Genomic DNA, 16922 nt, shown 5'->3' with positions numbered 1-16922 from the left:
AAAAAAATTTGGTGATACTTATCTTCAGATGACTTACTAACTTTAACACCTTAAAAAAAAGTAAAACCATCTCAATTTCTTATTAAAATCAGATGGAATTTAAAACATGATATTCACTTGGTCTGATTTTTTTTACAGGCACTTCCCTTTTATCCTCTGAGACATCAAGCAGATACAAACAGAACATTCCTAGTTGTTTCAATAAATATGAAAATTCACACAAAGTGAGGATTTTGCCTACTGTGACATTTCAGCAATGCAAGCAGAAGCAAACAAAAGGAGAAGCCAGCTCAGTGTTTAGTTAGCCGTCCAGTCTTAGAAATAAAATTTCTCTGAGGTCTGTGAATGCTCTGTTGTTCAGCACAGTCTCAAAATTTGATTAAAGTTAGGTGAATATCAAGAATTATAATCCAGCTTCCATGAACAGTTACTTTTAAATAAAACTTACATCATGTCAACAATCTCAGACTGAAAAAAAAAAAAAAGGAAAAGCCAAAATATATGCTTTTAAAGGAAAAAGGAACATTATTTGGGCAGACTTCAAGTGAAGCAACTATATTCCCTACCTACAACCTGGATTTCATTGATTCAGTCAGAGGTAGTTGAGTTATATATACCTGTTTCGCACTCAGCTTTGCACACGCAGAATCTGACGGATCATCATCATTTTGGTACCCTGAACCTGAAGACACTTGTATGTGACAGGTGTCACTTGTATGGGTATTTTCTCCATCACAGATAAGAACTTCAGAAAGCTTCAGAGAAGTTTTATTGACTGAGCTTAGGAACAGCTATGCACTTTATTTATTTATTTTTCCTCTCTGCTTGCTGTCATCAACTAAACTGCTTCCCTACTTATTACACAGTTGGCTGAACAACAAATGATCTACTTTTGATTACACTGAGATATTTCGAGACCCATTATAGTCTGCAGCTGATGTGGCTAGTTTTAAATCCAGTTCCAACTAGTAACAATGAGCTATCATTCATCACAAACTAACTGCAGTCACTGCTGCAGAAGCAAAAGATATTTACAAGAATATGCAAGTTAAATTTACTTTAAATACCAAGTTTCTTGGTGAGAGGGGAGTGAAGGGAAAAGCCAATTAAAAATTATCATTTTCACAGCAACTGTGCACAAATGCAATGCACAACTCAATAAATTAAATTTTTTCAAGTCGGTGTTTTTCCAGGAAAACAGTAGCCATGGTTGGTACCCAAGACATCTAGGGATTGATCTTTTCCGCATGTGTACAGTTCACAAACAGCTGAAATGCAGATATTTAACAGTACAAATGCTAAAGAAGCAGTGAAAAAAATCAGTGAATGATTCTATACACTTTTAAGTATGGACAGTATAGAAAACAATTGCCTTCTTTTCCAATGGATCCTCTCAACTCTCTTCCCTTTACACACATAGCTCATAGGTACCCAAAAACACTTCACAGGTAAATTCATAGGATAATTTGTCAGTCCCTGAAATAATATAGGTTAAATAAAGAAATTAAGGATTTTGTATACATGCTCTTCGCCTCAAGAAATCAGAAGACAACCTATCAGTAGGAGGTATATTCTCAGGGATTATGTTTCAAAGTAAGGGAATGAAGCCGAAGGAAAGGATCAAGGTCATCCAAGTGCTTGCTGACGAAGATGTTTAAAGAATTGTCAGTAGGTTTTGCAGAACTCATATCTCACAAACTCTGCAACCCAAAATGGATCTGAACCAGTAATGCAAACTGATTTTCCAACATCCTTTGAGCACTTCTTCACAGAATTTTATAAGTTCATTGGGTTTGAACATCACCAAAAGCAGTTTCTTACCGCTTTCCACATTCACTCAGTGCCCACCAACCAGCTACATGATAAACCTGAGCTGTGGGGCACAAAGGTAATGATTTGTACACTTTAATTTGACTGTATAACTTTCCCAGAACTAACTTCCTTATTGAACTACAAGGGTAAAAAGGGCAAGTCAAAGCAAGTTAACAATTCTCAAGCAGCCATAGATTAAAAGTGTCATTTTACAAGCATTTCAATCCTGACTGTAAAGATCAGCCAAATAAACTTGTTCTAAGGAACCTCTTCTTTGCAGCAGCTGAGTTTACAGTCAGCCAGCAGTGGGGACACAGCAGATGCTAGCCACAAATCCCCATTTCCAAGGGCATGGTCAGTGCTCTACAACCCACAGAGACAACACGCCCTGGCAAGCACAATTTTCCTGGTAGTCTTTCTGGATAAAGACTCCCAGTCATATTTTTCAATATCTGTGAATTGAAGACAACAACAGAGAAGATTTTGTCTTTGTGTAATTATGAGTATTTGAGCCTCAGGCTCCAAAAATTAAAAGCTTAAGGGGAAGATGAGTCCCAACATATTTTTTTCCTAAATTTCAGGAATATTTAAAGAACAGAGGTACCAACTTCTACTTCAAATCTACATCTCAATTCAAATCCAGACTCCACTTGATCTTGAAAAAACCTGAAAGGAGCATATGATTTCAAAACCTCAGGATTAACTTCAGTGTCCTATTGATGAGTGAAGAAAGGGAATCTAAAAAGCAGCTAAGTATGTTTTTTAAACAGCATGACCAGTCCTCTGGTGAAAATGTTTATTACAGCTAACATTACTTCACATATTTAAAATGAAACTGCAAAATTTATTCAGTTCAGTGTTGTCAACACATATAAACCTGGTTACAAGAAAAGCCTCTTTTTCTCAGATTTCATTTTGCTGTCTAAAATAATCTGTGCAAACCCTCAAAGAGTAGAAGACTACATAAAGGGATATTTTAAATATCTACTTATATTGTTCACAGAAATGTCTTTTTAAGAGATAAAGATGGCTTCAGTCTCTTAGAGACTGTGAGGCCTAGCAATTGTTTGCAACATTTTGCTCTGAGTGTTCTGTGATGTTAAAAGTGCAAAATACACTAAATTCAGCAGAATTTCTAGTCTCATTAATTGTATTTTCTTGAAGATTTTGATTCATTATGTGCAGCCGTTGCTTTGGAATAGAAGGAAAATTCATTTTATTTAAAAATTGCCTTGTAAGAATGTACAGATGAACACCCTGAATCTTGCATCATCAGTTTTACAAAGCCACAAAAGGCTTTTAAGGCAGCTTGCCACGTACAACAAATTAGCATTAGTCCAGTGACGTCAACAGAATAATATTTTTTTACACCAGCAAACAATGTATCTCTACAGAAATCTGTTCTTGCCAGTTCATTTCAAGATTAAAGCTTTGCACAAATCATATATTTACATTCTTTTTTACTTTCTAATAGAAGAAACTACAAATTACTCTTATATCAGCCTCTGAGTGGCAATCCAGTATCATAAAATATTCATGAGCTACAACTTACACGCAAGTGGAGTTGTTTTCTCAACTCAATACTATGGGTCTTCTAAGAAGAACTGGTGTTGCTTTACAATTCAAGAACTTTATGATACACAAACATCTGCCATTTTGCTATGCCAAGTATACAGACTACATTTAAATACCTTTAAAAGTCTGAATCATGATAATAAAACTGAGGCAAATAGTCTTCATTTAATGGTGTCACAGATTAATATTTTACAGCTGCCCCAATCACACTGCGTAAATATGCAACAGTCAGCATTTATTAAAATCATAATTTCATAATATAACCATCCAGGGGAGTCAAACTCAGGCAAAAATGCTGTTTTTATCAAAAACTGATGCTGCGCATTTTGTTTCTGTAAAACTAGCAGTGTAGGAAACACAAGGTCATAAATCAAATCTTAGTGTCTTGTACATCAATACGACACCTCATTGCTAAACTACTCTTTCCCTAGTTCTGGATCACTGCCAGATCCCCAGTTCTGGATCACATTCAATGGAAAGAGGGAGCCGGGGCGGGGTGGTGGTAGAGTGTGTGGGAAGGAAAGACAATCAGACATCTGGATCCTGGAAAGACTGAAAGGCACACTGGAATAAATGTACCTAGTTGTTACGGTGTAAATGAGCTAAAGAATCCTGACATAAGCCCCACCTACCGTTATAAAATGCTTAGCATTAGCCATAAATAGCACAGATTCCACAAAGGAGGAAGATCAAAACAGCAATTTCAATATTGCTTTTATTAGCCAGACCTCTTCTCTCAATGAGATTCCATCAAACTGCTTTTCAGTCCAGCTGTTTTTAGACTAAATAAACTAAGTACAAGGTAGAATACGTGCTGAAAGAATATCCTCTATTCCCTTCACCTTTGAGCCAAGAGATGAGTACTGGAGTGGAGTTTTCACCAGCTAAGGGAATCTTCCCCATATTTGCCAGACAAGGGTATGTTTCAGCACTCACAAACCCAATTGCTTAGATTATATCTCTAAAATGTACAATGATAACAATCCCAAGAAACAATCAAATCCTCTTAGATCTAGAACTTCTGGTAATTACAAAAGAACCCATCACAAATGTGATCAGATGGTCATTTTTCACATCATGAAAGGCCACTACACTCTGGCAAGGAAAACTGAAGGACTTGTTTACTTTAATATGCTACTTAACAGATTTCATGCACAAAGCTTGAAATGTAAAAAAAGAAGTACCAATGCTAAAGTTATATTGTAATGCACGTAGTTACAGGTACTGACTTTCAGGAATACTTTTAAAGGTCCTAGAAGAGTATTTTAACTCATTCTCAAGCTAATGTATGAAGTAAACAATTACTAAAATCACTAAGGTCCTTCATACGCTTTTCTTTTGTGTTTTCTTTACTCGTGCTGACTCACTTAAAGTAAGCACACCAAGTCAGCTCTAATAACTCATTGACTCAAGCAATCTCTATTAACCGAATCCTTTCTCACAGAGCATAATTTACATTCAGTTTGCATAGCCCTAGATGCCTTCTCTCTCTTAAAGTCTCTAAGGAAAACACAGAAGAAAGGCCCCTTAGGGGAAACTTTTCAAATCGAATTAGTGAAACTGAGCGTGGGTCAGGAGAGGAAAGATGTGCATGTGGTGAAACATCAACAGCACTAAGAGTGGAGAACAGAAGATTTAGAGGGCAGCTCAGCTGGTCTGTTTCCAAAGTGAAATTGTTCTAGGAGGATAAAAACTAAGGCATTCCCTCCTTCATTTTTCCTTCCTGTTTGTCCATCTACAAACTAAACACAAAGCTAACTCTTCAAACAACAAGAAAGTCTTATCCAAACCTTCTGTCACTGACAAAAGACACCTTGTGATTATTTCCCTAACAGTTCTGCTTTCTAATTAAAGAGCAAACTAGGCACTTGCTTAACCTATGCTTCACTTGAAAACATCAAAGTTAAACCTTCCATTTTAATCTTTAAAATAACCTTCAAACTGGGTCTAGAGATCTTGCAAAAGCTTCTTACCAACTGTACACCTCAAATATGCATTTCTTAGTAAGTAACAAAACTTCTTCCAGAGTTTGGAAGCATCCATGTATTAATAATGAATTGTTGAGCTATGATTTTCAAACAACTTAGTTAGCCCAGTGCATAGATATGTTCAAAGCAAAACAACAAGAAAAAGCCAAGAAAAATACATTTTCTTCAGCAATTGTTTTGTCTTTTCTTGGAACAGGGTAAAAGACTTCTGATTCTTCCATGTCTAACAGACAAACTAATAAATTGGCAAATACTCTGTACAGCTGAGCAGCCTAAGAATGATAACCCCTCCAGATTTGGACATGAAGTGCCAAAACAGAGGAACCAACTTCTGTCCAGACAGTTCCAGATTCCCCAGGGTCAGAAATCACTGTTTCAGAAATATAAACCCTAACTCTTCAGAAAAGCTGACAGCAAAAGTTCATAGAAGATATAATAGAGAACATTTCTTCCCAGTGCTCCTTCCAGCAAGATTGTGATGAGAATCAAGTCAGAAAAGAAGCACAGAAAGTGGCAAATCAACTTTTCTTTTAGCACCACCACTTTTGCCCCATTTTATGCATGTTTTGCACTGTAGTCCTTAAGGATATCCCTCAACTGAGGAAAGTCAGACTTCCCAGGGTTCTGGATATCCTGCAATTGAACTCTTTGACATTTTACACTTCAATCTGACCGTTATGTTACAGTAACAGGTTGCATATTTAATGTAAATATGCAAAAACACTGAGAAATTTAAAAAGTTTAACTTGTGACCTACTGTGAGATAATTTATGTGAATGCAATAACCCTCCAGTCACTTACCTTTCTCTCCTCTGAAACTCATTATCTGAGTTACAATACCTATGGATCTAATATTTGGAAGCATTATGTGTTGTTACCTTACAGCAAATGGCAGTATTTCACCTATGTCCTACTCCAAATTATTTACTCTTTTTAAGAAACTGTACAACAATCAGGTGATGGGCTGACAGTTACAGTTAATAAACAGAAACAAATGTATCCTCACATATAAAATCTGTGCTTAGGCCAATACCCTGAAAACACTGCTGCTTAAAAATAAGTCCTGGATAACAGAGACTTCAAGTAACTCATAAGAAATCAAAGGTGGAGGAACACAATATCAGAGGACTGCTGGGGAAAAGACAGAAGGGTCAGGTAGAGGAAAGTTATCAAGACATAAGGAATTGGTACAGATGGAATAGGTTACCAAAACAGAGGAAACATGGATGACAGTTAAAAACTCTCATCCACACATATACAATTGTTACTGTGCCACGATAGGAAGTCTGATAGGAACAAAATCTTCAAGATGCTCTAAGACAATGATTGAAAACCACATCTGTTTAAAATCAGTTCGTATTAGCATATTTAACCAAAGTGCTATGCTCACACACTTAAACACACAGGAGCTGCAATCGATTGCATTGGCTTATATCTACATACATTTAATTACACTCATCTAAATGTTACTCACCTGCCTTAAATCCAAGGTGATGGTGACCCAGTGGTATTGCCTTCCATTCTGAATGCTGGGACTCTGCCACCAGTTATTGGTACCATCAATTGCACTGGAAATTGGGTGCTGCTCTGTTTCAAAGCAAAATAATTAAACATCTCTTGGAAATAAATCTCACTGCATTTTTCTAACCCAGCACATTTATTTCACACTGAGCACAATTTCTTCCTGTCATAAAAAAGTAAAAGCTGATATTTGCCCTCAGACAATAAGGCTGTCATTGGATCCTGCAGTGCTCAATGGTGCTAGAAGGTGCTCACACTTTCCGTCAGCCCTTTGCTCAAAGGTAGTTGCACTCACGTAGTAGGGAGACTAAAACTAAAACATATTTGACAGCAATACACTCTGTATTCACAAGGAATGGTTAAAAGACACAAACCGATGAAACAAAAAAAGAAACACATGAAACTTGCCTTTGGGATTGGCACTGTGACTGTCACAGACACGGCACTGGGCATTGCGGAGGGGCCGTCCAGGGACATGCTCCACCAGTTTGCAGAACATCTCTGGTCCCTTCTCCCCACAGGTGGCATTGGTGGAGATGTGAGCATTGCTGGCCAGGTTCAAAATGGCAGGGAACAGGCCTTGCAAGAAATAATGTGACATTGAAAGACATGCAAAATTGGCACCCTGACAGCAATATCCCTGTTATTTCACTCCACATTTGCATGCTTTATTCTAAGGAAAACAAGAGCTTTTGCAAACCAACTTTCCCACTTGGAAACCTTCCTATGCATTGTGAATTGATCAAAACCAGGAGGGCAACTGGCCTACTGCCAGAAGCAAGGAGGGACTGTACAGCACGCACTCAGCTGGTATGGAAAACAGCATTTAACAGGAGCTCTCTGCAGCAGCAGCAACACCACCAGCCTGAACAACATGCTCCAGGCTTGCAAGATTTAAGGACTGAACTTTAGCCCTTTGCTACAGGTTCTTCTGCAGTCTTTGTAAAGTCTAAGGCATATTGTGCTTGCTACTTATTAATCTTTACACGAACACTTTACTGTACTTTCAAATGGTGTTGTTCTTGTGCACTGGAATAATGTAACAACAGACAAAGGGTTTTCAAAATTACTACTACCAGATCAGGAATCCTCAGCCTTCTCTAAAAGGAGTAAAGTTTTACTTTGGCTGGAAGGCTACTGATAAAATGTCAAGAATACTGTATATCACAAAAGTTAAGCACAGCTTCTCAGCAACGTTGTTATCAGTTTCAAGACATCCGTCCTGAGCTAAAAAGATTTTATTTCTTTCATAGTTATAATGTAACAGATATCTCAAATGCGGGTGCCAAGAGGATGATTACAGGCTCTTTTCAGTGGTACTCAGCAACAGGATGAGAAGCAGTGGCCATAAACTAAAACATATGAAGTTTCATCTCAACATGAGGAAGAACTTCTTTACATTGAGGGTGGCAGAGCACTGTAACAGACTGCCCAAGGAAGTCATGGAGTCTCCCTCTCATGTTCCTGTGTAACCTGTTCTAGGTGACCCTGCCTTGGCAGCGGGGTTGGACTAGATGATCTCTACAAGTCCCTTCCAACCCTAACAAGTCTCTGATTCTGTGTTCTCAACAAGGCAACATTAAATATTCCTTTAAAGTGTCTTTGCCCAGTAATTGCATTACCCTGGAAAGCCTGGAGAAAAGTTTCAGTGTTGTTTAAGACTTGCCTTCAGCTATTGAAAATCTGGCTAAATCGTAACCCTCTACCACAGCATGAATTACAAGTGGTGTGTTTTCAATTGTGCTATACTTGAAACTTAATAGGAGAGAGATGGAGTTTTTTATTTTTTTGAATCCTGACCTTATTTAAGTTAAATCTAGACTAGGTCAGATGCCTTGTTCTCATGATACCTAAATCTGATGCAGATGAGGATGTTAACGTCATCCTATTGATCACTTTAGTGAGGCTCTTTTGTCAGTAACGTGCTTTCTGCACAGGCTTCTCTCACCTCTTCCAATACATGTGCAGTGCAGCTTCAGATCTATAGCTGAAAGCAAAGAAGAAATGCCACCCCCTGTTTTCCTATTGGACAAGAAAGCTCAGTGGTGGAAGAGAGTATCTTTTCTTACGTTACTCTCCAATTACATAAAATCTTCCTTATTCAGTATTCATTACTGTTCTTGCAGGGGTCTATCAACCTGTTTTCAAGAGCTATCCGTTCATTCCCAGGTCATTCACTACCTTCACTCACGTTACAGAGTAGCCCTGCCATTTCTTTCCAGGATCATTTGTTACAGTGACATAAGTTATCTCCAATAAACTTTGGTACACGGAGTTGTGACAAAGGAAGAGCAAAGATATCTCATGATGAGTTTTCTGGGTCCCACAGAGATAAGAAGAAAGCACACTTTAATCTAAGTGAGTTGCACTGGAGTTTGGCCCCAGAATCCAAATAAAGAGTTTGTTAGCTTTACTCTGCAAGGTACTGCATCTCTTCAAATCCTAGTTGATTATGTTCACCTCTGAGTCTCTTTAACCCAATTACATATTAGGCGAACTGCAAAGGTGCAGCCACCTTTGCAGCAGGGAAGATTGAGAATAATGTAGAAGATGATTTATTTAAAAACAATAAGCATCTGCAATAAAAAAAATAGAAAAAAGGCAAATTGCAAATAAATGAGTTGCATCTTTAAAGAACTTTGTTCCTCTTCAGTCTTTTAAGAAAATTTAGGCACTCAGAGTTTGGAGTTCAAAAGCTCTTAGATGCTCCTCTACCAATCTCCATTCAACCTCTGTCTACTCTGCCCCGAAAAAAAAAAAACCACCAAACATCTGGTAATATATATTTTTATTGCTTCTAGGAAGAGGTAGGTATGATAAAGATGAGCAACCACAGAATCAGTCAATGAAATGAGCCCTTTACAGATAACAGGTGACTGAGGTCATATCCTGCTATAAAATCCAAGTGGCTGTAATAGACATAAAACTCCAGCAGAAGATCCCAAGTTTCTTTAAACTGAACTTTTGGCAAATTATATTTGCGCTCTTGAAGACATCACAGAATCACAAAATCATTTAGGTTGGAAAGGTCCTCTGAGATCATCAAGTCCAACCTTTGATGGATCACTGCCTTGTCAACTAGACCATGGCACTAAGTGCCACGTCCAGTCATTTCTTGAACAGCTCCAGAAGCAATGACTACCACTTCCCTGGGCAGTCCATTTCAATGTTTAACAACTCTTCCTGTGATTTAGGTAACTTTTACAGTTGTCTATCTAAAGTATAGCACAAATGACTGATTGAATTGGATTTATCAAATTATTCTCACTAGAAAGGAAGGCAAGTGCTATATATAAAACCATCACTGTTTTACTGCTGAACTTTCAGGCTCCATTATCACACTAGATGACTGAAGTTTTGAATCAGCCTTGAGAGATGGCAACAGCCACATGGATCTATATAGAATTCAGCAATAGACTTCTCAGCTCGCTAATCAAGTTTGATTGACTATATTCTATTTGTAAAAATACCTTGCAACCAACTTTGCACTTAAGTATTTGCTACTTCATGTTTCCACCATTGGGCCCATCTCTGTTTGGGCATTTCAGTTCAGCATTTTGCAAGAGACTGTAGTGGTCCTGAGAAAAGCTGGAAGAATTTTTAAATCCAGCTCATTCACTTCTAACTGCTAGCCAGCTCTTTTCATGGTAAGGTGAACTCTTTAACTCGATTTTGTTCCCACCTACTCTGCTGCTCATTTGCCCCAGAGATTCACATACCTCCCAATGCCAGAAACTGAAGTGTATAGATGCTAATTTGACCTTGAGAAAGAACAGCAACTGGTTCGCTACAGCTCAGCACGAAAGCCAAGCACGTTTTAATTAGATGTTCAGGCAAGTTGCTCTATTTGGTAAGGACTTGGTTTTAGACAGATGTGTGACTAAAACTTAGTAGAGGAGAACTGAAAAGCTGAGTTGGTACTGTCAGAATTATGTCATTCAGAGCTTTCCTACAGGAAAGGCAAAACAGCCCAAGCTCAGAAAAAGCAGAGGGAATCATGTCCATAATAAGGTGATCTGCAATATGGATATGGCAGAATTTGTCACATTCACATTCCACAATGTTCATTTCTTCAAGAAATGCCAATAAGGAATAATTCAAAGGCTGGATGGATTTGTTGTATGCATAGCTCAGCAGGCAGACCTTATGGTGAAGGACATCGCATTAATATCTCACCAAACGTCAGGGAAAAGGCTTGTTCATAATGAAGCCAGGTGTAATGTATTTAGATGATGAACAGGTGGTCAGCATGCAGTATGCCAGGGAAAAGGAAGATGGGCAAAGAGCTTTAAGGTAGGTGAGGCAGTCAACTTCTATTTTATGGGCTTCAATATGCCTATTGACTCCAATTCTTCAGAATGAATGGGGACAGTTGGAGCAGGCAGCTTACTGGGGCAGATTCAATGTGCTGACAATTCACATAAGTCATCCTGGATTGATACACATCAGTGCCTAAGTAAAGGATGGCTGTAGCCAGGACAGCTATCTCTCTATTGTTAAGTTAATGGTGAATCACACCACTTGCACTTCTTTAGGAATTATTCTACTTTAAATCAGGTTCTACAGAAGTCCTCAAAAGCTCCTCATTGCAGATGTAAGTACCATCATCTTTTGCCTGAAGACTCAGTTTATTTCTTTGTGGGTTTGTAAGTTTTTACTTTGTTACAGATACAGACTACCAAGCACCCCTGAAGTTTTCACCAAGAAGCATTTCAAGGACTAGGGACATTTCCAGGGTTCTGGCAACTCCAGCTGTGACCAGTGCATATCTGTTGCCTCATTCTGGATACACCTGATCTACTGCACATGAACAGATCAATTCCTTAGTACTTATGCAGTGGGTCTGACATACCCTGGACTTGACCATTTTCTCTAGCTCCGATATCCTGTCCATGTACAGCAGCATCCATGCACTCCAAAGACATTAGACTTATTCTCCATGCTCAGTCTACAGCACATACACATCACTAATGCAAACATAGAAACCATATGCACTTGTGTGCCATTTATTTTTTCTCTTCCTTATATTGAAGAATTCACAGTTTAGGACCCTTGGCTGCATTCTGTACAGCTAGATTTGAATGAAACCCCAATTCCATTTTCTGATTAATGATTTTTCACTTAGGAAATTAATAGTATTTTATCACTGTTCTGTTTTGGGTAGAAGAGAAGTGGATTTGTGCATTTCAGTAAAATCCATGCATTACTTGTGTTTTTGATCATGTTTAACTGTATGGATTCTCAAAATGTGACAGAGGTTGAAAATACTTTTCACAGATGGCATGTAGAAAAAGGAATACAGTCCCCAGAATAACAATCTTCCTAGCAGAGGCATAGCTGATTAAAATAATTTCTTTTACAAACACAGTTGTAAAAACAGAAGGATGCATGTAAGAGTTCTGCTTTACACAGGCTTCACTATATCAGCACATATGTTTAATAAGCACAATAAAGATAATATCTTCACAGAAACACTACATTTAAGACAGCTTCCTCCTGAACCCAGATTCACTGATCTGTCTGATATTCCTTAGAAGCCAAATAAATTACAGACATGTTTTTTGTTTTTTTGGAGTTTGTTTGCTTTTTTAAAGAAGACAAAAACTGATGGGAAATGAACACAAGAGATACATGAAGCAAGCCACGAACTCAGTCCAGAATGTGATGTTTCCCGGATTGTTCATCAGTGTATACAATGAAGACTCCAAACCAGACTTCAGTGACCAACTCTGAGACATTCAGCAATGCAACAGCCTGATTTCAAGTATTTTGGCTTTTTAGTGCTGAGCGTAACAAAGCAGTAATCTGCAAGTGAACAAAGTAGATCTGACTTAAAAAACAAAGAGCTGATGTGTGCAGTAACAGTGAGCTTTTTATTGTGTCATTTCTCAGAACACAGAAATACTTGAAGGGGTCTTATCTCATTTGCAAGTTTGCGTTTTTAAAAATGTTAAGGCAATCAGTAGTTCATAACAAGCAGGCAGTGTTGAAGTTTGCTCACAAGCAATTGATTCCCCATTTACTGAAAACATTTACAGAGGACACAGTGACAGTTGTTCAGAATAGTTTGATGCACTTCAGGAAAACAGAAAGGACTAAGGACAAAATGTAATAAAATGTCACATTATTAAAATGTATAAAATATGTAATACTATTACACTGCAGAAGTTGAGATTACATTCTTTATAACATTCTCAGGAAGTTTTCAATAGCACAGACTTGTTTTAGTTGTTCTGTCTTATTCAAGTTTTAGATTAAATGAATTCACTAAATGAAAGCCCTGGAACTATCAGGCTTGGGTTCAGATTCCTAGCCTGCTCAACAGATTTACCCTCATTATATTTTACTAGCAACATTCCCTAGCTTAACCTTTTCTATACACTTTCATCAGAATCCTATCCCATCATCACATCAAACATCTAGGCTGATTTCTTTCAAACGAATGGGCTGAAATTGCTAACTTCTAACTGTGGGAATTAAGGCACTAATTCCCTGTTCTTAAGAGTCAGCAAGAAATATGGGGTATAACACTCAACCTGCCTTATAATCCACTTTGTGGAGACATTGCCTAAAAATGTGTTAGCTGCAGCACTAACCCATTTGAAAAGCTGAAAACTTCACCACAATTTACACAATAGGCTGACATAGCAAGCCACTAGTTCGAATTTATTTTGAAAGATGATCACTCCTTTTTCTGTAGCTCTCCAAAGAGGAAAATTTCTACTAGCACAACACTAAGTTCACAGGAACTAAGGGGTACGCTAGGGAGTCTTTAGCAAAATCTCTGCAAACTATAATTTGCAATGTTTAGATTAAATTACTTCAGATTAAGAAGAAGCCTCTACCATGACTATCTTCTACTAAAACCGGTTCTGTTTCTTCTCACACTGTAGAGCAAAGCTGACTAATGTGTCACAGGAATACAGCTGGTGAAGATTACATTTATTTAATTCAATCATGTTTCAATGTAAGAACATACTAAATTTGTCTATTCTCAAGAGCTTCCAATGATGGATATTCCTCAACCCCTCCGACAAGTCTACTCAGGTGCTTTATCACTTTAAAAGCTACAAATTTTCAGTCTTCTTTGCTGCATTCTTGATCTGCCATGATCTTGATTACAGCTTTTGTTTACCCGAAAGGCTTTTATCACACACCCTTTTCTAGACCAGATAAATAACCCTCTCAATCTTTCCACAGTCAATTTTTTAAAAACTTATCCTTCTGAATCATTGGCAGTTTGCATTTCTCCAACAGTGTGGCTCCTCAGACCTCAGCAGCACCAGCTAGAGTAGAATTTCTTAAATTCTCCACAGTTTTGTTAACACACACGAAAATAAGTTCCGCATTTTTTTGAAACATACTACAGTTCACTCTGCATTGCACACTAAGGTAAGTAAAAGATCCTTGTCTGCTGTACTGCAGACTGGTCAGTGACAAAAGAGAAGTATACTCCCCATCAGGTCCTGGGATGGGCTCAGGTTATCTGTAAAACAGATTACTTGGCAGTCATTTGCTGAACACTCAAACACTTGCTTTCAGAACAATCAGCTGATTATTTTACAGCTGTGATTCAGTCAAGCTTTTGCAAACTACACTTAAACAATCCAAGTGAACCACCAAAAAAAAAAAAAAAAAAGGAAAAAAAAAAAAAAAAGGACTGAGAAAAAAAACACATTACAAAAGTAATGTTACCAAAAGTATTCTGCTTGAATTCTGCAAGCTGTTAGAGCACAAACAAGCTACAGAGGATGAAACCTTGCCCTTCTTCTAAATGGCAAAGGCTTCTCTGCCAAACATTTTCTGTAGTTGCTTATGTGCATTCAGCATTATTAATAAGAGCCTTAATGCAGACAGGGTACTGCAGCAAAAGCCTATCGCCTACTGTGGTCTGCCTTGGGCTAGATTATGTGCTAGTTAGCATTCAGTGCTCAGAAATGTACAAAAGTATAACACTACTAATTAATAAAGTTAACAAAGTAAAAGTTATAACACTACAAATTAATAAAATTCTGTCAAATTCAGACTGCAAACACAAAAGGCAAAAGTTTATTCATTCAAGAATGAATACCAGCTGTACTATTCTCCCACGACTAGTTCCCTCCTTTTAGTTTGTGAAGGTTAAAGAGCAAGTGTCTGGCATAACTTGCATGTCTTCCTTAAAATTCCCAAACACCAGCGCATGGCCAGGTTGATGGCCCTGATGTAACAGAACTTGAACAAGGCAAAAAGTGTTTTTCGTTTCCAAAACAGGGTAGAAAACCTGAGCCCTAATAAATTTTTAAATTTCAAAGCATGTGAAGTGTGCTATAAATATAAGGCAATGGAAAACTAAGGTAAAGAAAGAGTAAGAAAAGCATTGTGTCCTAATTAAGCATTATTGCAAGATGCTAAATTTTTCAATATGCAGTATTGGGATCAGGAGTATCAGGAACACAAATTAAAATTAGGGAATTATCAAAATCGCTGAAAAGTTTGTCACAAAGTTGTCTGTAACAAACAAATCCCAGACTTCCAGATTAAATGTTTAGAACATGGAAAGCTAACTAATACATCTGCAGAAGAAACTGAAACTTGTCATCTCAGTTACTCAGTAACTAATGTTTACTTACACAAAGTACTGAGGTTTTTAATACCACAGATGGGTTAGATACTAGTTTAGGCCGAATACTAACACTAAAAATATCTGTTAGACTATAAAGCTAAATGTTAACAAGTCAGCTGGTGCAAGCTTCACAATGCCCCATCTTCCAGTCCACCGCATGCTCAGCTTGAAAACACAGATGTAGATCACACATAGACTGTGTCACAGCACATGTACTTAAATTACAAATAGAGAGGATAAGGATGCAAAGACATGGGTCAGGGTGCAAATGCTTAACACTGAAGGAGTTAGAGCTTTTCAGCCCCATCCAGAGATTCCTACAAATGAGTTACCTTGTTCCTTAAAGGAGCACATATCATCTTTGACAGCCTGAGAATAGAAAACACTGGCAAACACAATAGGTTTAATAGCTTACACACCAGCCCTTAATGTGGTATCTAGTATTATGTCTTGGTACTTTCATAAATTTTAGGGATCTAAGGTAAAAAAAACATTAAGTTCCTAGCATAAATAAAAGAGTTCTACCACAGAAATGTTTAATACCTTCAATATTGGCAGTAACCTGCTGCTTATTTCAATCAGAACAAACTAAGGAGTAGAAGAAAGAAAATTAGCTTTCATGCCAGTTTTCAGCATCAGACAGAACAACTTAATAGACAAGATGGGTAATTTGTGAGTACTCTGTCATTCATTTTCAAAGTATAATCAGTATTTCTTCTGTCAAGTCATATCTTCCAAGTATTGATTTTTTTTTAATGCTGCTGGCCTGTTCAAGAATCTGCCCAGAAATTGCCACAGCATTTACACCAAAGCAAAAGAGCCAGAAGTTGACAGACGGGCAGGCTGCCAAGGAACAACAAACCTGCCAGACCATGAAATTAGTTCTTTCTTGTTCACCCAAAAGCTTTTTCCACTTGTTGAGGAGTCTACATCATTGTGCTTGTTGGTTTGGGGGTCGTTCGTTCTTTTAGCATTACAATGGCTTTTTCTTAAGTCATCGTTTAGGAACGATCTTCACTCAAACCTGAAGCAAATACAGGCCACAGCTATTAAATACTTCAGTGTCTTGGCAGTTTTGCTTACATGCTGCTTAAGGCACAGTATTAGCTTGGACCAACATGACAGTAGTACTGGCAATGTGACTGGCATGTCAGCCTAAGGACTTCAGTCACTAGTCACTTATGGTATGTCCCAAAATCAACAAAACCAAATACTTTTGTTCTTATTGATGTTGGATCTAGAGTAGACTTCCCCCACCACCACCACCTTTTACTATGACTCCTTCAATAAATAATATCTCCCCCTCAACTTCTTTCCTATCACCAGTTTTCTAGCTGAGGCAATAGTCCTACCTGTAAATGAAAATCCTGTTCGGCTTAATCCCAATTAAATTTGCATACATAAATGTGCAAGACCCAAGT

At 37.8% G+C, this 16922-nt stretch overlaps 1 protein-coding gene across 1 annotated transcript in view; it reads right to left on the bottom strand.

Moving 5' to 3' along the window:
• The window catches only part of LAMA1 (laminin subunit alpha 1), a 123919-nt gene that overhangs the window by 73080 nt on the left and 33917 nt on the right, over nt 1-16922 (bottom strand). The window contains exons 4-5 of the mRNA XM_017819428.1: nt 7305-7475; nt 6850-6962 (exon numbers count right to left, since the gene is read on the bottom strand). Of these exons, the coding sequence (XP_017674917.1) occupies nt 6850-6962; nt 7305-7475 (284 nt within the window). The remainder of the gene's footprint in view (nt 1-6849; nt 6963-7304; nt 7476-16922) is intronic.

The sequence above is a fragment of the Lepidothrix coronata genome, unplaced genomic scaffold (genome assembly GCF_001604755.1).
Source record: "Lepidothrix coronata isolate B3197 unplaced genomic scaffold, Lepidothrix_coronata-1.0 Scaffold75, whole genome shotgun sequence".
Classification (NCBI taxonomy): Eukaryota; Metazoa; Chordata; class Aves; order Passeriformes; family Pipridae; genus Lepidothrix; species Lepidothrix coronata.
The sequence above is the reverse complement of the archived record's forward strand: the minus strand, read 5'-3'. Positions and strand labels throughout refer to the sequence as shown.